Genomic DNA, 23,928 nt, shown 5'->3' on the forward strand with positions numbered 1-23,928 from the left:
AATCGAACCTGGGCCCTTTGGCTTTGCAGGCAAACACTTTAGCCACTAAGCCATTTCTCAAGCCCTAAAGGATTTTATTTTATTTTTTATTACAGACATACTTAGCATAGATACATCATGTGTTGGTATCATCCTTTCCCTCGTCCCTAGCCCCATTTCACTGGGGACGCTCCTCAGTGGGGTTGCAGGTATTCCCCATGGGGTTGTGGGTTATGTGTTGTGGGAGCAGCAGTCCATTATTGGGGGGAGTCAATGCCCCTGGGCATAATGTCCCAACCTATGGCTCTTACAATCTTTCCATCCCCTCTTCCAAATAAAATATTTTTTAAGTGAAATAAGCCAAACTCAGACCAACATTGCATATTTTCTCTCATGTGCAGATCCTATATCTAATATTGTTTATATTTGCGTGTGTGTTGAAAATAGAAAGGAGACTTTTAAAGGGAATATATTTTTGCGGGGGGGGGTAGGTTCAAGGTAGTCTAGCCCAAGCAGGCCTAGAATTCACTATGTAGTCTCAGGATGGCCTTAAACTCATGGCAACCCTCCTACCTCTGCCTCCTGAGTACTGGGATTAAAGGCGTGCACCACCATGCCCGGCTAGAAGGGAATATGTTAAGAAGGAGAAGAGGGTAAAAGAATACATACGACATGAAAGCAGAAGGAGATTATTGGAAAGAAGAGGAGGTAGTCCAGAAGAGGAGACCAAAGAGGAGGTCAGAGGGATAGGAGGAAGAGGAAAAGTATTATGAAACTGCCATCAGGAAACCCATTATTTTGTTTGTATGCAGATTTTAAAAACTTTTTTAAAAAGTGCTAGGGAGATTGCTTAGTTGGTAAAGTGTTTGCCCGGTAAGCATGAGGACCTGAACTTGATCCCCAGAACCCATGCAAAAGAAAAGTGGTGAGCGTTCTCCCCCGCCCCCCAAGAAAAACAGACCAGGCATGGTGGTACACTTAAATCCCAGCATTTGGGAGGCTGAGGTAGGCGAATTGCTTCAAATTTGAGGCCAGCCTGAGACTATAGAATGAGTTTCAAGTCAGCCTGGAGTAGGATGAGACCCTACCTTGAAAAACCAACCAAATGGGCTGGAGAGATGGCTTAGCGGTTAAGCACTTGCCTGTGAAGCCTAAGGATCCCGGTTCGAGGCTCGATTCCCCAAGACCCATGTTAGGCAGATGCACAAGGGGACGCATGCGTCTGAAGTTCATTTGCAGTGGCTAGAGGCCCTGGTGTGCCCATTCTCTCTCCTCCTCCTCCTCTCTGTCTGTCACTCTCAAATCAATAAATAAAAAGAAAAAAAGAAAAACCAACCAACCAACAAACAACAACAACAAAACCTAAAGACCAAAACTAAAACACAACAAGCTGAGAGTGGTGGAGCCTGTTTGCAATCCCTAGCATCTCAGCACTGGGGAGGAGACAGGTGGCTCCAGCCAATCTAGCCAATGAGAACTCCTATCTCAATGAAGGTGGATACCATCCGAGGTTGTTCCCTAGCCTCTACGCCTGCATGCACCTGCACACGTGTGAACGTGCACACACACACACACACACACACACACACACACACACACACACATATACACACAAGAACGGAAGGAAGGTATGAGGGAAGTAGAGAAGAAGAGAGGGCAAAGGAAATGAGGACTTGGGTTGGGGGCTCTGGCTCAGTGGTGGAACATGCACACGGCCACGGTTCCATCCCCAGCACTGCAAACCAAAACAAAGAAAACGGGGACGGGCGGGAGGGTCATTGGAAGGCCAAAGGGTATGTGATACAGGGACCGTGAACCAGGGAAACTTAGCATGGCCTCTTCGTTCAGATTCTTCTCAGCATCCGGTACGACATTCCTTCCTGGGGAAACAGGGAAGAAGAGGTCTTTACTTTCATGACCTATATCCTCACATAGAATATACACAAATATAAAAGTCAGAATCTAGGATTTGCATACGAAAGAAAGCATGGTATTGGTCTTTAGGGGAGAAGGTCAAACAGTGACTTTTTTGTTGTTGTTTTGTTTTGTTTTTCAAGGTAGGGTCTCACTCTAGCTCAGGCTGACCTGCAATTCACTATGGAGTCTCAGGGTGGTCTTGAACTCATGGAGATCCTCCTACCTCTGCCTCCCCAGTGCTGGGATTAAAGGCGTGCGCCACCATGCCTGGCTTCAAACAGTGACTTTCATAGACCTTGTGGCCTGCCTCAGAGAGGGCTGAGAAAATGGGGGGTGGTTCAGGAGGTAGGGGGCAAGGAAGGGAGACGTTTAGGCTTCTGAGGGTTCATCAGTTATCGTCAGCTTGGTCTGCCAAGAGACCACTAGCTCATGAGTCCTTGGTTTTCAGTTTGCGGTAGGCTAGGGTCCCTGTCAGTCTCTGAGAAGGGCTGTACCTCAGGATATTTCTACCCACCCTGGGAGACTGAAATTTTTTGACACTGCTTAATTCAATTAATTTCAATTCCAATAGCCACAGGGGAGTAGTGGTTACTGCTCTCGACAGTGAAGCTTCAATCATTTTATGCTAACATGTACAACCTCTTTTGACTTTATTCAGACTCCTAACATTATAGTTCATGAGACTGATGTGCTACCTTTTACGCCGGTGAGGCACCTCTGAAATAGCAGTGTGCCTGTTACTTTTATTCCAAATTTTGTGCTTTCAATATTCTCGCATCATTTATGCAGCATTTATTCTTTGTGGTTTGCTATTTACTGCACATGATAGGTAAACCTAAAAAAGGAATTTTGAAACAACATCCTAGTTCTAAATAAACTTTTGTTTTTTCAGAGTCTTAAACAGTTCAGGCTGGCCTTGAATTCACATGTAGCTGAGGATAACCCTGAACTCCTGATCTGCCCGCCTCTATCTCCCAAGGACTGGCTTAGAGCCATGTGTCACCAAGCATGACTTCTAATAACCTAAATGTGGCAGGCACAGCGAGGGAACTAAAAATCAACTCCAGAGTAGAACCAGAAAGGAGAAGGAAGAGTTGCGAACAGAACAAGCTCAAACTGTTAAGTGGGGGGAAAAAGCAGGACATAATATTGCTTAGAGAGTAAATTCTCAAATACCTTGTTTAGAAATACACCTTGAAAAGTGACCGAGGGCCTGAGGATGTAGCTCAGTAAGTAGGGCACGGGTTTGGTACGCACCAGACCCTGGGTTCAATCCCAGAACCACAGAACAAGATGGCAAAGATTTCTACTAAAGTGAACGAGGGCCTGAGGATTGAGCTCAGTGGGTAGGGCATATGGCTTCAGTATGCATCGGGTCCTGGGTTCAATCCTAGAACCACAGACCAAAATAAAACAGGAAAGATTTCTATTAAAATGTTAAATGTTGCTTTGGGTACTGTGACATAAAAGTGTTCTTCCCCTCTGCTTTGCTACATTAGTGCATTTGCCAAAATCTTATAATGAACAAAAATAAATGCCAAGCTTTTCTCAACATCTGTGGGTGCTTTTCCTGGTAGATATGTGCGTAGCTTGCCTTCTTCCAAGAGAAACTTTGTTAACTCTCGTATCACTATGTTCATTTTGCTTTTCCATGAATGAATGCTTTTGCTGAATTTCTCTTCTATTTTAAATTCTCTTTTCCCTTTCTTGTTCTTTTGCTCAGCCACACTGGGATTATCATCTGCAGAGGTATGTTCCAGGAAGAAGGCTATGATGTCCATGCATATTGCTAGTGAAGTTTTTGTTTCTTGAAACAGGAACCTGAAACTCACTCTGTAGCCCAGGCTGGCCTGAAATTCATGGAGACCCTCCTACCTCAGCTTCCTCAGTGCTGGGATTAGCGGCGTGCACAAATAGCTTCGGTTTATGTGGTGCCTGGTCACTGCACATGCTAGAAACACATTCTACCAATTGAGCTACATCTCCAATCCCCTATAGTTCGTTTTTTTTTTTTTTTTAATGCTTATTTGTATGTGTGTGTACGTACATTTGTGTTTATGGGTGCACCAGGGCCTCTTACGACTGCAAACAAACACCAGACACTCATGCCACTTTTGGCATCCAGTTTATGTTGGTGGCTTGGCAATGAAACCTGGATAGGCAAGTATTGCTAGCAAGCACTTTTACCTGCTGAACTATCTTCCCAGCATCTGCTCCTTTTGCATGTTAAAAAAAAAAAATTTGGCTGAGCATGGTGGCTCAGCACTCAGGAAGTTGATGCAGAGGATTACCATGAGTTCAAGGCCAGCCTGAGCTACAGAGTAAGACTTTAAGAAAAAAAAAAAAAGCTGGGGGCTGGAAAGATGGTTTAGTGGCTAAGATGTTTTCCTGCAAAGCTAAAGGATCCCGGTTCCATTCTCCAGGACCCATGTAATCGAGATGTACAAGGGGGTGCATGTGTCTGGAATTCGTTTGCAGTGGCTGGAGGCCCTGGTGCACCCATTCTCTCTCTCAAATAAATAAATAAATAAAATATATTTTAAAAAAGCAGGGCCTGGTGGGGTGCACACCTTTAATACCAGCACTCGGGAGGCAGAGGGAGGAGGATCACTGTGAGCTTGAGGCCACCCTGAGACTACATAGTGAATTCCAGGTCAGTCTGGACAAGAGTGTGATCCTACCTTAAAAAAAAACAAAAATAAATAAATAAAAACAGGGTTGGAGAGATGGCTCAGCAGTTAAGGCACTTGCCTTCAAAGCCTAATGACCTGAGTTCAGTTTCCCAGTACCCACATAAAGCTGGATGCACAAAGAGACACATGCATCTGGAGTCTGTTTGCAGTGGCTGGTGCACCCATTCTCTCTGTCTTTCTTCTATCTCTGCTTGCAAATAAATAAATAATGTATTAAAAAATCAGGGCTGAAGAGAGGGCTCAGCAGTTAAAGGTGCTTGCTTGCAAAGCATGACAGCCTGAATTCAATTCCCCAACAACTAAGTAAAGCCAGATGCATAAAGTGGTACATGTGTCTGGGGTTTGCTTGCAGTGGCAGAAGGCTCTGGCATGCCCACACTCACTCTTTCTGTGTCTTTCTCTTTCTCTCTAGCTCTCTCTCAAATAAATAAATATAACATTTACAAACCAAATAAACAAAACATTTGTTTTTATGATGCTGGAGATAGAATTCAGGGCTTAATCTTGCTAGACAGTGTGCCACTGCAGAGTCACACCTCCAGCAAGATTGGAGAGGTATGTTTTGTTTGTCCTTGAGACAGGATCTTCCTATTTATTCCAGGCCTGTATCACTAGGCCAAGCTAGATTGGTGGTCCCCTCCCCCTTGGGGATGGGAGAAGGGTTCATCTCTTCCTCCCGCCAACATCATGCTGGGAATTGAATCTAGGACTTTATGCATGCTAAGCAAATGCTCTACTGAGCTACAGTCCCAACCCTTTCTTCAGATTAAAAAAAAAAATGTTTTTGTTATTTTTTTTTCATTTTTATTTTATTTTACTTTTTAAAATTTTTATTAGCATTTTCCATGATTATAAAAAAAATCCCATGGTAATTACCTCCCCCCCAAACTTTCCCCTTTGAAATTCCATTTTCCATCATATTACCTCCCCATCTCAATTGTTATTTTTATTTATTTATTTGAGAGCGACAGACAGAGAGAAAAAGAGGCAGATAGAGAGAGGGAGAGAGAATGGGCATGCCAGGGCCTCCAGCCACTGCAAACGAACTCCAGACACGTGCGCCCCCTTGTGCTTCTGGCTAACGTGGGTCCTGGGGAATCGAGCCTTGAACTGGGGTCCTTAGGTTTCACAGGCAAGCATTTAACAGCTAAGCCATCTCTCCAGCCCCCTTTTTCAGATTTTTGAGGCAGGATTTCATAAAGCTCATGTTGGCCTTGAACTTCCTAACCCTCCTGTATCCACCTTCCATGTGCTGGGAGTACAATGGTTAGCCACCACACCCTGCTTTATTTAATATTTTATTATTTATTTATTTGACAGAGAAAGAGAGAGAGAGAGAGAATGGGCATGCCAGGGCCTTCAGTCACTATAAAGGAACTCCAGATGCGTGCACCCCCTTGATCATCTGGCTAACATGGGTCTTGGAGAATACAACCAGGGTCCTTTGGCTTTGCCGGCAAATGCCTTAACCACTAAGCAATATTCCAGCCCCACACCCTGCTTTAGATTAATGTCTTAATGTGAACAAAAGGAAAACAACTTTTAACTCAGATGGCATGATTTTGCTTCTGATACCCTTTAAAATCTGAATCCCTAGATAGGAACCTCCAGAGAAGGCAAAGAGCTCCACCTTGCACTGGGACTTCCAATCCCCATGAGGGTGAACATTGCCCTCACATATGTGGGTGGGCCTGGGAGATGGCAAACATTTGCTCATTTGAATCAAAGATGAGTAGAGTTTGATGGTACACACCCGCAATCCCAGCAGTTGAGAAATGGATAACAGAGAATCAGGAGGGTCAAGACTAGTATGAGCTACATGAAACCCTCTCCCAAAGGAGAAAAAAAAAAAAAAAGCTGGGTTTGGTGTCTCACACCTATAATCCCAGCACTCAGGATGTTGAGGTAGGAGGATCACTGTGCATTCAAGGCCAGCCTGAGCTACAGAACGAGATCTTCCCAAAAAAGAAAACAGGAAACCATGGAGCTAGGCATGTAACCCAGCTGGCAAAGTGCTTGCCTAGCATGAATAAGGCCCTGTGTCCCATGCCACACACTGTGTAAACCAGGCACGGTGGCACACCATTGTAATCCCAGCACTTGGGAGTTAGAGGTAGGAGTATCAGGAGAGATTCAAGGCCAGCCTGGACTACATGAGACCCTGCCTCAAGAAAGAAAAGAAAAAGATAGGTATGGTATCTTATGCCTTTCATACCAGTGCTTGGGAAGCTAAGAAGCCAGCCTAGGCTACAGAGTGAGTTCCAGGTCAGCCTTGGGAACAGAGAGACCCTGGGGATGGGGAAAGTAGCTCAGTTGGTAGAGTGCTTGCTCAGCATACACAAGTCCTTGGGATCGGTTCCCAGCTCTGCAGAAGCCAGGCAGAATGATGCATACCTGTAACCCCAGCACTCAGTGGGCAGGAGGATCAGAAGTTCAAAGTTATCCTCTGTCTTCTCAGACTGGCCTCGAACTCACGGTGATCCTCCTACCTCAGCCTCCCGAGTGCTGGGACTAAAGGCGTGTGCCACCACGCCCAGCCTGAAGTCATCCTCAGATGCACAAGTTTGAGGCCAGCCTGGGATATGTGAGGATCTGTCTCAAAAAAAAAAAAAAAATCAAACAAATATAGTACAGAATCAAAGATGAGTGGCTACTGTGTATGTTCAGGCTGGAGTGGCAGGAACCACAGACAATATGTAAGAAGTGAGCAGAATATTTGTAAACAAGCTTCCAGTGGCATTGGCCAGTTACTTTTGACTGTGATTTTTGTGACTCATTGCCTTTGACTGAAACTTTTGTGACTCATGCTCCTCTGGCTGTCAATAGGATGAGGGCGAAGACTCCTGGTACCACAAAGCATGCAAGTGTGATTGCCAAGAAACCAATGCTCTGTGGTCTGCGGGTTCCGCCTCCTTAGACTGCATTCCAGGTAAGTGTCCCCTCTCCTCCAAACACTCCTCCTTCCACTCAGGGGTGCTCTGCTCTGGGCTCTCTCCAGTTGGCCTTTGAGCTTCGAATCTCACGTTCAATAGTTCCAACAGAAATGACTTGCCTTGGACGAGGCAGTCAGCTTTCTTTTCTTTTTGTACTGATGGGTCTTGGGTCTCTCTGGTATTCACTGCCATCTGTAAAAAGCAGAGTTTCAGCCGGGCATGGTGGTGCATGCCTTTAATCCCAGCACTCAGGAGGCAGAGGTAGGAGGATCGCCATGAGTTCGAGGCCACCTTGAGAATACATAGGGAATTCCAGTTCAGCCTGAGCTAAAGTGAGACCCTACCTCGTAAAAAAAAAAAAAAAGCTCTAACATGGGGGTGGGGGAGGCTGGAGATATGGCTTAGCAGTTAAAGGCTCTTACCTGTAAAACCTGATGGCCTGGGTTTGATTCCCCAGCACTCACGCAAAGCTGGATGCACAAAGTGACATATTCATCTGGAGTTTGTTTGCAGTGGTAGGAGCAAATTGAGGGTACAATGGATTCTCCTGCCTCGTCTTTCCTACTTACTAAAGGTTTCTGAAATGCAGTCTGGAATTCAGTGAAACAGGAAGGCTACATGAGCTCATGTGGCCATTTAATATTGCTGTGACTTGGCCAGTGTTGACTGTCCTTCATAGTGCATCTATAAATCAGTTCAAACACTTCCATCATGAGACAACTGTGAAGCCTTGGATCCACCTTGGAGAGACTTACCACTTAGTGGAAGTGGATGTTCTTTTCACCGGAGACATGAGATTTGCTGGAATCTTTCACTCTGAAGAAGATCTAGGAAACTAGACAAAGGGCTGGGGATGTAACTCACATGACAGAGTGCTTGGGTAGCATGCACCAAGCCCTGGGGTCCATCTCTAGCACTGGATGAAACCAGGGGCACACCTACAGTCCCAGCATTCAGGAGGTGAAGGAAGGAGCAATAGAGGTTCGAGATCATCCTTGGCTACATAGAAAGTTTGAGGGCAGTCTGTGCTACATGAAGACTGTCCCAAAAAAGAAGCCAGGGGTGGTGGCATATGCCTTTAGTCCCAGCACTTGTAAGGATGGGGTAGGAGGATTATTATGAGTTCAAGGCCAGCCTGGTCTACAGTGAGCTCCAGGTCAGCCTGGGCCAGAGTGAGACCCTTGAAAAATAAAGCACGAGAGAGAAATAAATGAAGAAATGACAAGAGAAATGGAATAGATTGCTTATGGGGATTCATTGACACAATTGAATGAGGGTCTGAGAAGTGCCTAATGTTGGAGGGCATTAAGACTACCCTGGTCTGCCCAGTTGCCTCCCCAACACAGTTGCCATGAACTTGAGGTTCTAAAATTTCAAACATATTTTAGCATAAACATTCTCCTTTATTTTTTTTTTCCCAACAACACAGATATTTTCAAAAACCTTAATGTCAAATGGTTGATTCATTAGGCTAATTGTCTCTTCTACAAATGAAATGCTTCAAGACAGAAGGACTAGGAACAAGCTTCCAGAAGTCACTTACAGGTCACTATTTATTTGGGCTGGAGAGATGGCTTAGCGGTTAAGCGCTTGCCTGTGAAGCCTAAGGACCCCGGTTCAAGGCTCGGTTCCCCAGGTCCCACGTTAGCCAGATGCACAAGGGGGCGCACATGTCTGGAGTTCGTTTGCAGAGGCTGGAAGCCCTGGCGCGCCCATTCTCTCTCTCTCCCTCTATCTGTCTTTCTCTCTGTGTCTGTCGCTCTCAAATAATAAAAAAAGAGGTAATTTTATTAAAAAAAAAAAAGAATACTGCTTTGGGGCTGGAGAGATGGCTTAGTGGTTAAGGCACTTGCCTGCAAAGCCTAAGGGCCCAGGTTCAATTCCCCAGTACCCATGTAAGCCAGATGCACATGGTGACACATGTGTCTGGACTTCATTTGCAGTGGCTAGAGGTCATGCTCTCTCTCTCAAATAAATAAATATATATACTAAGAGAATGCTGCTTTGTCTGGTTGGATCTCAATTCTGAGTCCTTGGAATAAAGATCCTAAAAAGCACAAAGGGATAGAGAAGTCACTCAGAGCTGCCAGGAAAGCCTATGGGCTCATTGGTAATGTCCAGAGGCCTCATTCACAGAACAGAAGGCCAGGTGTCCTGGACTCCTAAACTTCAGCCAAAGCCACAGTTGAGCCAAGATTGCTCTGGCCCTGTGATAGTAGGACACATAGTGGATAAGGCATTTAAAAGCATAAGAAATCCAACAGTTCAGTGCTACGGTGCTTGCTTGTCTTGCATTAGGCCATAGGTCCAATCACCACATTGTCACCCTCAAGAGACTGAGGAGTTCCCCTAGACTTTCAGGGACCTCAACTGAGGCTACATGGAGGATTTGTGGCTTTGCTGCTGAAAAGAATTCCAGAAAGAGCCAGTATGAAGCAGAGTTGGAGGGGTTTTTTGTTGTTGTTGTTTTGTGAGGTAGGGTCTCACTCTATCCCAGGCTGACCTGGAATTCACTATGGAGTCTCAGGGTGGCCTCGAACTCATGGCAATCCTCCTACTTCTGCCTCCGGAGTGCTGGGGTTAATTAAAGGCATGTGCCACCATGCCCGGCATAGTTTCTTCTTCTTCTTCTTCTTCTTCTTCTTCTTCTGTCTTTTTTTTTTCTTTTGAGGCAGGGTCTTTCTAACCCAGGCTGACTTGAATCTCACTCCATAACTCAGGATTAAAGGTGTGTGTCACCATGCCCAGGCTGGCCTCAAATTCACAACGATCCTCCTATTGCAACCTCCCAAATGTTGGAATAACAGGCATGAGCCACTACACCCAGCAGTTGTTGAAATATTTTATTTTTTAAATATTTTATTTATTATTTATTTATTTATTTGACAGAGAAAGAGGGAGAGAGAGAGAGAGAATGGCGCACCAGGGCCTCCAGCCATGGCAAACAAACTCCAGACACATGCGCCCCCTTGTGCATCTGGCTAACGTGGGTCCTGGGGAATCGAACCTGGGTTCTTTGTGGCTTTGCAGGCAATTGCCTTAACCTCTAAGCCATCCCTCCAGCCCTGCAGTTGTTTTTGATTAGGCTACAGGAGTCCTCAGAGCTAAAGTCCTCTCTGCTTGTTGCCTCCGCCATTTTCTCTGCATGTCTTCAGGAGTCACTCACCATGGGTTAGTGTGGTTACCTGTTCATTCATCTTATCTAGTGGGTATCTGCTGAGTGCCTAGCATGCTCAGGCAGTCTGCTTGGCTGAGAAGCTCAAAAGCAAAGAAGACCAATGAGGCTGGCAAATAGTCACTAGTGATATGTGACAGGCATACAAGATGTCAGGGAAGGCAAGGGATGTGTGAGATCTGAGCAGAGTTGTCCAGCTGAGAGAACAGATAAGGACAGAAAAGAGCCTGCTGGAAAGGCTCCCTATTCGCTGAATTGAGGGAACTTAGCCAAGAAGACAAAGGGGAGAGGGGGAAAGAGTCCGGAAATAACACAATCATATCAGTGGAGTGTAATTTATTTTGCAGCATACAGAGCATGCATGAGAAATGCTACATTTTCTATTTTTCTGAGTCAAATCAGATTTTATTGTTGTTTGGTTATGGTTTGTAAGGGCTCTAAAGATAGGCCTTTTGTTTGTTTGTTTGTTTTGTTTTTCAAGGTAGGGTCTCACTCTGGCTCAGGCTGATCTGGAATTCACTATGTATTCTCAGGGTGGCCTTGAACTCATGGCGATTCTCCTACCTCTGCCTCCCCAGTGCTGGGATTAAAGGCATGAACCACCATGCCTGGTTTTAAAGATAGGCCTTTTAGTTCCTTTTCTGCCCTTTGAAGCTTGCAAGAACTTCCTGGGGCAAGGTCTGGGTGCTACTGAAAGATGGACAGGTCTTAGTGACCTCTCTCTTGCTAGGCCACATTTCCCAATAGTCATCAGATGTTTTTAGTTTTTTGTTGTTGCTGCTTTGTTTTGGCAGGGTCTCATTCTAGCCCAGGCTAACCGGAACTCATAGCAATCCTCCTACCTCAGACTTCGTAGTGCTGGGATTAAAGGTGTGCGTCACCATGCCCAGCTTCTCAGATGGTTTCTTTAACATTTTATTTTTATTTATTTGACAGAGAAAGAGGGGGGGAGAGAGAGAGAATGAATGGGCGTACCAGGGTCTCCAGCCATTGCAAACAAATTCTAGATGTGTGTGCCTCCTTGTGCATTTGGCTAACGTGGGTCCTGGAGAATTGAACCTGGGTCCTTTGACTTTACAGGCAAATACCTTAACCGCTAAGCCATCCCTCCAGCCTGATTTCTTTTTTAAAAATATGATTTATTAATTTATTTGAGAGAAAGAAATTGGCACATGGAGAATGGGCATGCCAGGGCCTCTCATCATTGCAAAACTCCAGATGCATGTACCACTTTATCTTAAAGCTTTATGTGGTACTGGGGAATCGAACCTGAGTTAAGCAAGTGCCTTAACCGCTCAGCCATCTCTCTAGCCCTCAGATGGTTTCTTGAGGGTGCCCAGAGCTCCCTGGTCCTCACTGAGCTGGGACTCTCACCATGTTCCTGCTGCCTTAGCTGTTACTGCCTACCCTTGAGACTGTGCTGGTCTAGATTGTCCAACTCCCTAAACCTGAGAGGTACTGCTAGCAGCAAAGGGGGAATGGGAGGGGGTAGTGAGGGAGGAGTACGGAGGGCAAACAAGGGTAGGGGGTGTTTCCTACATGCTGAGTCTTCAGAAGAAAAACCATGCCAGCCTCAAGAAAGACTCGATCTAGCCTCATGACTTCATCCTACAATATTACCTGGTAGGCCAAAGCCTCCTAGTGCTCAGCCTCCGCTTTGTAGTCTAACGGTGTCAATCCCAGACACCTAAAGGTGGGACGACAAAGAGCTCAGTTTGGACATAGGGGACACCAAGCTTCTATGGACCACCCAGGTGGAATGACTCATCGGGAGAATATTCAGGGGCAGTAAGATGAGGCTCCAAGCCTGGGAGTTAGGCATTAGGCTCCCAGAGGCCTGCTGAAACTATGGTGAGAGTGAGCCTGTTGTTTGCCCTGGAGTTAGTGAAGGTAGGATTTGCACGGGACAAGCCCTCTTAGGCCTTGGAGAGCACCAACACTAACCATACCCACCTGTAGGCTTGTAGTCCACTTCTGACTGCTACGTGGGTCAGTAATGAAACACAGGACAAGAGAGTTGTGAGGGAAAAAACTTCCTTGAGCAGAATGAAAAAGGAGGGAGAAGTGGTGACAAGCTTTTCCTCTCCTTCTACCTCCTCCCTCATAGCTGGTAGGCCTGAGCCAAAACAAAACAAAACAATGAGGCTGAAGAGATTGCTCAGTGGTTAAGGCACTTTCCTACAAAGCATATGGACCCAGCCAGGTTCAATTCCCCAGAACCTACATAAGCCAGATGCACATAGTGGCACATGCATCTGGAGTTTGTTTGCAGTAGTTACATGCCCTGGTGTGTCCATTCTCTCCTTCTCTCTGAATAAACAAATAATTAATTTTTTTTTAAATCCAAAAAACTGCTTTAAAACAAAACAAAATAATCCCATAAAACTCCAAAGAGGAAGTTTGGTCATTAAATGCTCAAAGTGGAGTGGCCTGAGACATCCCTAGTTAGGGAGATGTAGCTCAGTTGGTAGAGTGCCCACCGAGCATGCAGGAATGCTAGAGGCCCTGGGTTCCACCCATAGCCTGGTAGGCAAAAATAAGTAAGAGAGTGTGGGGGGGGGAAGAGAGAGAGAGGAAGGAAGAAAGGGAGGGAGGAAGGAAGGAAGGAGGGAAGAAAGAAAGACATTACAGATTAAAGAAATAGAGAAGGCCTATGCTTCTAATGCCAGCACTTTTGAAATAGAGGCAAGGTGATCAGAATAAGTTCAAGGCTAGTCTTGGCTTTATATCAAGTTCAAGTCTGGACTACATGGGACCTTGTATCCCCAAAAAAAGGGAGGTGGGGGAAAGAATTACTGAGGTTAAGTGACAGCCTAATTAAGACCCTGCTTTCTGTCTCTGGGGCTTTGGCATTCCTTCTAGTTACTTGGGCCAGTCTTCCAGGCTGGAGGGGAACTGAGAGCTGGAGGAACCCACAAGTCCATGGACACTTGGTCCTCTTGATCCACCAGTTCACAAAATGCACTGAGCAGCAGGCCAAGGCTTTCAAAGTACACTTTGGAAGTGTACTTGTTAAAAATGCACCACTCTGGGGGTGGAATCCTAGACACTACATTCTTAACAAGCTCCCCTAATGATCTGGCCACACCAGGCATTATTGAGTGGCTCATGAAAACACTGTTCTTTTCTCTCCTATGAACTAGCATGATCTTAATGGACTCCCAAGGTTTCTTTCGGGTACTTGATTAACTACAAATGCTGTCCCCTCTCTCCTGGTCCCCCTGAGCTTCAGCCATGGGTGGAAGTAGGGCCTATTACTTTGGTATACTAGGACAAAGAAGAAGCTGTCCTCCTGTCTACAGTTTCTCAGGATGGAATCCATGGCCTTGCCTATGCTAGGAAAGTACTCTATCTGCTGCTCAGTTTGGACTTTTGAAAACTCATCTTCTAGGAAGACACACCACAATATATACAGCACTTCTGTCTGAACTCAAATTTACACATGGAGGCAATAATTTGATTTGCTTTATTTGGAATTTATCATTCACAATCAGGAAACTAGATGAATGTATGTGTATAAGGTTATCCTTTGTTTTCTATGGAAATTCGGCTAGGTACTAGGTTTGGTTACAAGTAAGAGACCACCTATGTAGTGGCTTACTGAGTTACTTTTGCATGGAATTGTATGACTAAAAACAAAAAACTAAAAGGGGACCAGGGGAAAATGGCTTAGCAGTTAAGGCATTTGTCTATGAAGCCTAAGGACTCTGGTTCGATTCTCCAGGACCCAAATAAGCCATATGCACAAGGGGATGCATGCATCTGGAGTTCATTTGCAGAGGCTGGAGGCCCTGATGCACCCATTCTCTCTTTCTCTCTGCCTTTTACTCTCTCTCCCAAATAAATAAATAAGTAAATAAATAAATAAACTAAAAGGAACTGGCCATAGAGGTACATGCCTTTAGTCCCAGCACTCAGGACAGTGAGGTAGAGGATAAAAGTGAATCTGAGGCCAGTATAGGGCTACAGAGTGAGTTCCAGGTCAGCCTGAGCTACAGTGAGACCCTACAATGGACAAAAAAGTAAAAAGCTAAAGGGTAGAGTGTTACTAAGGGTAGTATGGCTCTGCAGATCTCTTGTCCTTACCTCTGACAGTACCAGACAGCTATGACTATGCCAGCTCTCAGGTCTTCCTTCAGTTTAGGCAACAGTTAGAAAAAAAGGGGCAAACAAGACCTGACCAAAACCCTTACAGACATCCTCCTATACGTTACTGGCCAGAAACTGTGTCACATGGTTGGGATCACAGCTTAGTTGGTACAGTGCTCACCTAGCATGTATGAAGTGTTGGGTTGGATTCCCCAATACCACATAAAACTGGGCCTGATGGTACACATTTGCAATCCTAGCACTCAAGGTAGAGAGGCAGGAAGATCCCAAGTTCAAGGTCATCTTTGCTACACAGCTGGTTCAAGTAGCCTGAGTTATTTGAGATCCTGTCTCAAAAATAAATTGTGTTGCATGGTCATAGCTGTAAAGAATTCTGGGAAAGACTTTTTTGTTAGACCCCAATAAAACTGGGGCTTAAAAATCAGGTAACCTAACACTATTTATTTTTAAAATTTGTATTAGAGAGAGAGAATATGAATGGGTATGTCAAGGCCTCCTGTCTTTGGAAACAAACTCTAGACACATGTGCCACTTTGTGTATCTGGCTTTATGTGGGTACTGGGGAATTGAACCCGAGCTTCTAGACTTTGCAAGCAAGTACCTTTTACTACTGTGCCATCTCTCCAGCCTCCCAACCCTGTTTTTTTTTTTTAATTTTTAAATTTTTATTAACATTTTCCATGATTATAAAAAAAAAATCCCATGGTAATTCCCTCCATCACCCCTGACACTTTCCCCTTTGAAATTCCATTCTCCATCATATTACCTCCCCATCTCAATCATTGAACCCTGTGTTTTTAATACGAGGACATACAAACGTTAAGAAGCAGCAGTTAGCCATAAGGGCCACTTTGGCGATTCCCACTTGGAAAATGAAGTGATTTTCAGCTATTCTTTATTCAACAGTTATTCGTTCCTATGTCACTCATCGTTTTTGCTTTAGAGATGGTGAGAAAACTGTAATTTACAAGTAGAAAGTCAGTCTCAATGTATAATTGCCCTTCTTGCTGCTCACCATTGTTTTCTTCCTGTAATTGGCATCATCTCCTGCCCAAGAATGATTAGAGAGCCTGATGTTCTCAGGCAGCAATGGCTCAACCTGCGTTAATGAGGGAACTAAAGACAGACAGCCTGGCATTTAAATATACCATTTTGCTGCGCAGCCCATGGGGGTTAGGTCTCCAAGTTGATGGGGAAGGTGCGTGTTTCTTAAACCTCCTCCCATGAGGTTGCTATAGAACCCCTTCCCTGGCTTTTATGAATGTTGAGTCTCTATGGCAATCCCTTTACTTCAACTCTCTTCCTAGCAGTTAATAGCTGGAGGCCTGGCTCTCTGCACTGAGAACCACACCGAGGAGTGAAGCATCCTCCACTTCCAAAGTGCAAATGACACAGCTATGCCATGCACCAAGATCGGGGCCCTGGTTGTTCCTTGCTTTGGATTTTGAGATGGGGATCTCAATCTTGTTCCCAGGGCAAGCCAGAGAACCTGGGACTGCTTCTCAGGTGCCACCTAGAGATTTATGTGTTTGAATGTGCGGTTTTTCCTTCCCAGAATGCCCCTATCACAAGCCTCTGGGTTTTGAGTCCGGGGAGGTCACGCCAGATCAGATCACCTGCTCCAACCCAGAGCATTATGTAGGCTGGTATTCCTCGTGGACAGCCAACAAGGCTCGGCTCAACAGTCAAGGCTTTGGGTAAGTAGGGCAGGAGGCCCAGCTGGATTCTTCTTCTTTTATTTTTATTTTTATTTTATTTTATTTTTTGGTTTTTTGAGGTAGGGTTTCACGCTAACCCAGGCTGACCTGGAACTCACTATGTAGTCTCAGGGTGGCCTCGAACTCATGGCGATTCTCCTACCTCTGCCTCCTGAGATTAAAGGTGTGCGCCACCATGGCCGGCTACTGCTTCTTTTTTAATGTGCTTTATAAAACTAGGTTTGTTTACTAAGTGAGCAGACAGAATGCACTTATTCAACAGATCTTGACGAGTGCCTTGCCTGCGCAGAGGGCCGTGGGTTCAGCAGAGCCAGGATGGGTGAGTTCCTTGGCTTCAGAAGCCCACAGTGCAGAGCTGAGCAGGAGACAGAGCATAAGACACTGTCACACAGCTGTTTATTCACTGAGTGGGATGAGTGCTGCCGGGGAGATGAGGAAGAAAGACCTCATTGGTTGCAAGTGTCAGGGAAGACTTTCTAAGGCAAAGACCCGAGACTTGGTCTACAACAGATCCGAAGGCCCCGAGTTGGGATGGCACCTTCTGGTGCTGGTAGTCCCTTAAAAGCCAGCACAGGCTGACTTTGCAGGCATTACTAAGAGGTGACTCTTTTTTTTTTTTGTTTGTTTGTTTTGAGGTAGGGGCTTGCTGTAGCCCAGGCTGACCTGGAATTCACTATGGAGTCTCAGGGTGTCTTGAACTCATGGCGATTCTCCTACCTCTGCCTCCTGGGTGCTGGGATTGAAGGCGTGCGCCACCACGCCCGGCTAGGGGTGGCTCTTGATGATTCAGTGTGTTCTTTTTTTGGCAGGTGTGCCTGGCTCTCCAAGTACCAGGACAGTAGCCAGTGGCTACAGATAGATCTGAAGGAGATCAAGGTGATTTCCGGGATCCTTACCCAGGGGCGTTGTGATATAGATGAATGGATGACCAAGTACAGTGTGCAGTACAGGACTGATGAGAGCCTGAACTGGATTTACTATAAGGACCAGACTGGGAACAATCGGGTAAGTGGGGTTTCCCTGCAAAACTGTCTTCAGCTAACAGACTTGCGGACTCAGTCCATTCCTGTGCTCCTGTCACTGGCAACATGCTCAGTCATTTGTGCTTCTTTCCCACAGTATGGCATGTTCTCTTTCCTGCATTTAGCCTTGGTGCCCAGAAGTTTATAAATGAATGCTGCTCTTTGACGCAACAGGGAGTTGAGTTTTCATGTCAGCATACAGTTCTTTGAACACTCAACCCCAGGGCTGTCATCTGGTCATTTGGACTGTTTCAAATCACTGGATCATTGAACACATGTTGCTTCACAAGTCTGGCTTATCTGTTACAGATGTAGGTATCCACCCATTTGTATAGCTATATGGCCTCTTACTATTGACTGAGACTGACTGCTCTTTCTGGCAACCTACCAAGGTGCCATTTCACCATGTAAATGTTATTAAAAGGATGTCACCAGTGCAAGCACACGTAAATCTATTAATCTTCAAGGACTAAGATCAAAGTCTTCTTCTTCACCATGGACTAAACACATTAGACTCCTGACTGTATTTGCCATGAGTAAAAATAAATTAAAAATGCACTAGCAATTTAGAAATGTTAACTTTCTTTTTTGCCTAACAGCAAGAAATTCTCCAGGCATTTTTCTCCCTCCCTCCTTTCCTTTCTTCTTTCTTTCTTCTCTCCCTCTTCAGCCTTCTGAATCCTGGGCTTACAGACACATGTCACCATGTCTGGCTTTCTTCAGGCTATTTTTGACATTTACTAAGGTCAAGTACACATGTGTGGCTAAGAATCAGGTGGCTTTGTAGTCTGATGACAAAGTGCCTAGTGAGACATTCATGGGTTGAGGTTCTGCAGCTTATGGACACAATATGAAAAACTTTCTTTCTTTCTTTTTAAACTTTCTTTCCTTCTTTTTCTTGAGGTAGGATTTCACTCTAGTCTAGGCTGGCCTGGAATTCACTCTGAATTCTCAGGGTGGCCTCGAACTCATGGAAATCCTCCTACCTCTGCCTCCCGAGTGCTGGGATTAAAGGCATGCACCACCACACCTGGCTGAAAAACTTTCTTGGTAACTGGACATCAATTTTTCTCTTTTTTTAAATTTTGAGACAAAGTCTCATGTAGGTCAGGCTAGCCTCGTACTTGATTACCTAGCTGAGGATGACCCTGAACTCCTGATCCGCCAAAGTGCTGGGGATTGCAGGCATGCCCCACCATGTCCAATTTCAGGCAATGTGGAAGATGGAACCCAGAGCTTCATGAATGCTAGGCAACCACTCTATTAACTGAGCTACATCACCAGTGCCTAATTTCAGTTTGGGTTTGTCAAGGTAGGGTCTCCTTCTAGCCCAGGGTGGCCTCAAACTCAAAGCAATTCTCCTACCTCTACCTGCTGAGTGCTGGGATCAAAGGCATGCACCACCACGCCCAGCTTCACTTTTGGTTTTATTAGCTGGCTTCTCCAAAAATGATACTAGAATTCTTTTTCAAGCCTTGTGTTTGTAAAGGCTTTAATAGTGCTCAGTCTGACAGATTCTGTTCAATCAACCCCTCTTCACTTCCTTGGGACTTGAACAGATTCAAGGACAAACAGATCAGAGAGAGGGCAGCCCAGAGCCTTGTAATTGGGAAGGCAAGATTATTCATGGCAGACAAGGTCTGTTCTGTTTTGTGGATGCATAAGGCCAAATACAACAAATATTTTCAGGAGCAAATCACAAAGGAAAGGACACTTTCTTATGTCATGGTGCAGAACATCGTGACTCTGGGAAGAGTGAAAAGAATGATTCCTTCATAAATACTGTCAAGCATTTGCAATGTTTGATGTTACTTCCTGAAAAGCAATAAGCATACCCCTTTTTCTTTGCACTCCAGCACCACCTTTGCCTTTTTAGAATTTTCTCTCCAGGTTTTGTCTGTAACAATATTTCACCCTGTCTAAAAGTTTCTTGTCACTTGTAGCAAAGCAGCAACACACCTTTAAGCTTCAGCTTACAACTTCAGAGCCAGGTACAGGGTTTTACTTCAACCCATTTTGGACCATGCAAACAGTCCTCTTGTGTGATATGGGCTTCTTCAAAACCTTTTGAAAATGCAAAAGATAAAAAAGGAGAATTGGTGGTAAGAGTCAAAGAGGCATTTTGAAGCAGTGGCATCCAATAGGCAATAGTGATGATGGAGACATTCTTATCAGAATGGTTCAACTTGCTGACCACGTGTCCCATGCAGCTACTGACAGCTTGAGATGTAGCTAATATAGGCTGAGAGGTGGTTTAGTGTAGAATTCTTGAGGTACCAAAGCCTCATACATGGCTAAGCAAAGCAGAAAAAAAATTGAGGAATTGAATTGTCATCTACATTCACTTCACATAAATTTAAATAGACACATTTGGCTACTGGCTATCATATTGGATAACACAGTTCCAAATGTCCCCATATACTCAGATGCTGAGCATGTAGGTGTTGGCAATCCACCCAGGATTTAACTTTAAGGGGCACCTGCCAATTCTGTGCAGTTTTAGCGACTTCCTAAGATTCTTCAACATTAAACGTAGCGGTCAACTAACTTCACACAGGAGTCAGTGCCCCTGCTGTGATGATGACATTTCCTCCTTGTGTCTAGGTCTTCTATGGAAACTCAGACCGGAGCTCCACAGTCCAGAACCTGCTGCGACCCCCCATCATTTCCCGCTTCATCCGACTGATCCCTCTGGGCTGGCACGTACGCATAGCCATCCGGATGGAGCTGCTTGAGTGTGCCAGCAAGTGTGCCTGACATCAGCTCAGCTCAGCTCAGCCCTGCCACTGTGTGTGTGCAGGACAGGAGGGAGCTGTGACACGCCACTGTAATGAACAGGGCTGTTATCTTATAAGCACTTTTCAATGCAGAGCTGGGTAGAGAATATGTCATTGTTTTTTTTTTTTTTTTTTAAAGATATGGTTCTAATTTCAATGAAAGAAAAAGAAGCTTTTCCCCAACTCACGGCCAAAGAAAATAAGAACAACAACAAAAAATTATCCCCCGAGCCAATTTTCTTACACAAAAGCTTAAGTAGCAGGGGTAATTTGCTGCTCTCTTTGTCTCAGTGACACTGTGAAAGGTGTAGTCTCAGGGGAATACAAAGCAACCCTGATAATCTGAAACATCAGTTTTGCTTTACTATATTCAAAACAGGAACATATCGTTTTCAGAAAGCCTCACTTGAATGCTGAGGGGGAACAGGCTTGCAATTAGGCTTTCATTAAATCCTGGCCAGAGAAGGCTGGAGAGGAGAGGGTAGGTAGGTGAAAGGGGCTGGGTGGCAGGCATGAATGAGGCAGTGGAGGCCTGTAGCACATCCCACAATAAAACGACCTGGTCTCCTAACAGCCTATACATGACAGGCAGCCAACCAACTTATCTTAGGTAGGACAGCTTCCCCCACTAGGAGTTTTTGCCTTGCCTGGTCTTGGAGTACTAGGGAGGGTCTGGAAGTCCCGCACATGTCACTTCACTCTGCAATCCACTCAGCAAACTAAGTCTGTGGACACCAGGAGATAAATGCACAGGGCAGGCTGCATGTATGTGCAGTGAGATTTCCTTTACATACAGGAAGCCCAAATGACCAGTCTACAGCACAACTTCCTTAGCACCAGCTACTATTTTTCAGCCAACTAAACAGATTTTGAAAACAGCTGGTGCAAGAGCTATACTGGCTATTGGGAGGCCATGCTTCGTAAGACGGATCAGGGCTCTCGTCATAAAAATGATGTGGCTTCTCCCCTCCAATTTTGGCCTTGCCTACCTAAACATATCTGCTCCCCACCCTTAGAAGCTGTTTGGAAAGGAATACATCTAGCCTGCCCTTGTCTTGCTGGGGGAGCTGCTCATTCAGCAGGGAGTTTGAAGCTTGAAAGGACTGTAGCAGTCGCATTTGCCAGTGTGGCCTTCCCTTCCATGTAAACAGATGGGTGCTACAGGAGAGGTGTATGGGGAATAGGGGATAAGGGGGTAGAATAGAGCATGAATTTAAAGACAATGTCCTGGCACCACAGGCAATGTAGCCTTGGCCAGCAGCTCTTTCTCCGAGTCACTTTCCATTTCCAAATGCCAAGTCAGGTGAATAGACTCATACTAACATGATCCAGCACATTACTTTCTTCTCTGTGCATGGGCAACCTTTTGAAGCCTCAGATCTCCTTTCTGAGTTTTGGGGCTCCAGAAACAGGGAAGAGGAACATATGATGACACTGAAATTGGGGAGGGGAACATATGATGATATTTCTGGCCTTGGAACACATGGACAAATCCATTTGGACAGGATAACTGAACATAGCTCCTTATTTAGAAAACTGAATTATCTTCACTCACTATACTGATTGTCAGAGAAAATGGCAGTTAGTCCTAGGCATGCAGATTGGGGGAGGGGAGGCAAAAGAACAAAACAGTGTGAGCATGCTTAAAGGTTCTTCAAGTAATTTTTTTGTGTTAGAAATTTTCATTTTCTAATAATTTTATTGAGGTAAAGTTCACATATCATAGTCCTCATGACTCAATAGAGTCAGAGTTGTACAACCATAATTATGAGCACTTTCGACAATTTTTATCACCCCAAAGATTAACCTTGTATCTATCAGCCGTCATCCTACAGGAATATAGGCAATTTCTAATCTATTTTCTATTTCGATGTAGATTTTCCTGGTCTGGGCATTTTTCTATATAAATGAAATCATAAGATATGTAGTAGCTCATGGCTGGTTTATTTTACTTAGCAGTGTTTTTAGAATTTATCCATGCTATAGAAGTATTTTTCTTTTCATTGTTGAATATTGCTCCATTATATAGATATAGTATTGTTAGTTCTGCATTCATCCCTTGATGGACATTTAGGGAGTTCCATTTTTTGGCTACCAGTAACAATTTAGAGATGAGCATTTACATTTAAGTTTTTGTGTGGACATGCTTTCATTTGTCTTGGGTAGACACCTAGAATTGCTGTGTCACATGCTGACTCTATGCTTATCTTTTTGAGGAACTACTTTCCCAAGTAGCTGAATCATTTTCCATTCTCACTAGCAATGCATGACAGTTCCAATTTGCCCAAAATCCTCCGCAATGCTTATTGTCTTTTATTATAGCCACTCCAATCTCACTGTGGTTTTAGTTTGTATGTCCTTAATGATTTTTCATGTATTTCCATATGACCATTTGTATATCTTTGGAGAAATGGTCATACAGGTCCTTTGCCTATTTTAAAAATAGCTTACAGTTTATTGAATTGTAATGTACTATTTATATTTTAGATACAACTGTTATGTACCAATATCTTCATGTTTAAAAAAATAAAACTCTTCTGGGCTGGAGAGATGGTTTAGTGGTTAAGCGCTTGCCTGTGAAGCCTAAGGACCCTGATTCAAGGCTTGATTCTCTAGTACCCACCTAAGCCAGGTGCACAAGGTGGCACATGCATCTGGAGTTCGTTTGTAGTGGCTGGAGGCCCTGATGTGCCCATTCTCTCTCTCTCTCTGCCTCATTCTTTGTCACTCTCAAATAAATAGATACAAATGAACAAAAAATTTAAAAAAACTCTTCTGATGGGCCCTTGAAGCATAACAAATTTTAAATTGCAATGAAGTCCAACTTATTTTTCTCTGTTGCTTCTTTAACTGAGAAACCAACCACTACTATATCCAAAGTTACAAAGAATTTACTGTTGTGTTTTCTTCTAAAGTTTTACCTTTTACATTTAGATCTTTAGTCTGATTTGAAGTAACTTTTGTGTATGGTTATGAAGCAAGGGTGTAACTGCATTATTTGCATGTGGCAGTCCAGTTGTCCCAGTACCATTTGTTGAAAGATTATTCATCCCCTATGGAATGGTCTTGACACACTTGTCAAAATCAATTAGCTATAAATGTAAGACTTTATTCTAGGCCTCACAATTCTATTACTTCACTATCTTCATTAGTGTTGTACTAAATTATCAAAGTAATACATGTGAATGATCCAAATTTGTTCTTTTTCAAGATTGTTTTGGTTATCCTGGGTCCCTAAACATTCTAAATAAATAAAAAAATAGCTTCCAAAAAGCCAGCTGGGGATTTCACACCAGAAACTGCTCAGTATTTCAGAAATTAATGAACAATGAGATATTAAGACCTGTAGGTAAATTACCTGTAGGTCATTTGCTTTCTTTTTTGTTTTTGATTTTTGAGGTAAGGTCTCTCTCTATCCCAGGCTGACCTATTCACTATGTCATCTCAGGCTGGCCTCAAACTCACAGGGATCTTCCTACCTCTGCCTCCCGAGTGCTGGGATTAAAGGCATGAGCCACATGCCTGGCTTACCTGTAGGTAATTTGCTTGTAACAACAAATTACTTATGTCATTAAATGCATCAAAACTATTAATGGGGAAAATC

The 23,928-nt window shown here is 44.3% G+C and overlaps 1 protein-coding gene across 1 annotated transcript in view; it reads left to right on the forward strand.

Annotated features, from left to right (window-relative positions):
• Positions 1 to 20,304, forward strand: part of Rs1 (retinoschisin 1) — a 33,753-nt gene extending 13,449 nt beyond the window's left edge. Inside the window, exons 4-8 of the mRNA XM_004667919.3 lie at positions 3,620 to 3,645; positions 7,416 to 7,518; positions 16,363 to 16,504; positions 17,335 to 17,530; positions 20,152 to 20,304. Of these exons, the coding sequence (XP_004667976.2) occupies positions 3,620 to 3,645; positions 7,416 to 7,518; positions 16,363 to 16,504; positions 17,335 to 17,530; positions 20,152 to 20,304 (620 nt within the window). The remainder of the gene's footprint in view (positions 1 to 3,619; positions 3,646 to 7,415; positions 7,519 to 16,362; positions 16,505 to 17,334; positions 17,531 to 20,151) is intronic.
• The last annotated feature ends 3,624 nt before the right edge of the window (positions 20,305 to 23,928 follow it).

Source organism: Jaculus jaculus, chromosome X, assembly GCF_020740685.1.
Source record: "Jaculus jaculus isolate mJacJac1 chromosome X, mJacJac1.mat.Y.cur, whole genome shotgun sequence".
NCBI lineage: Eukaryota > Metazoa > Chordata > Mammalia > Rodentia > Dipodidae > Jaculus > Jaculus jaculus.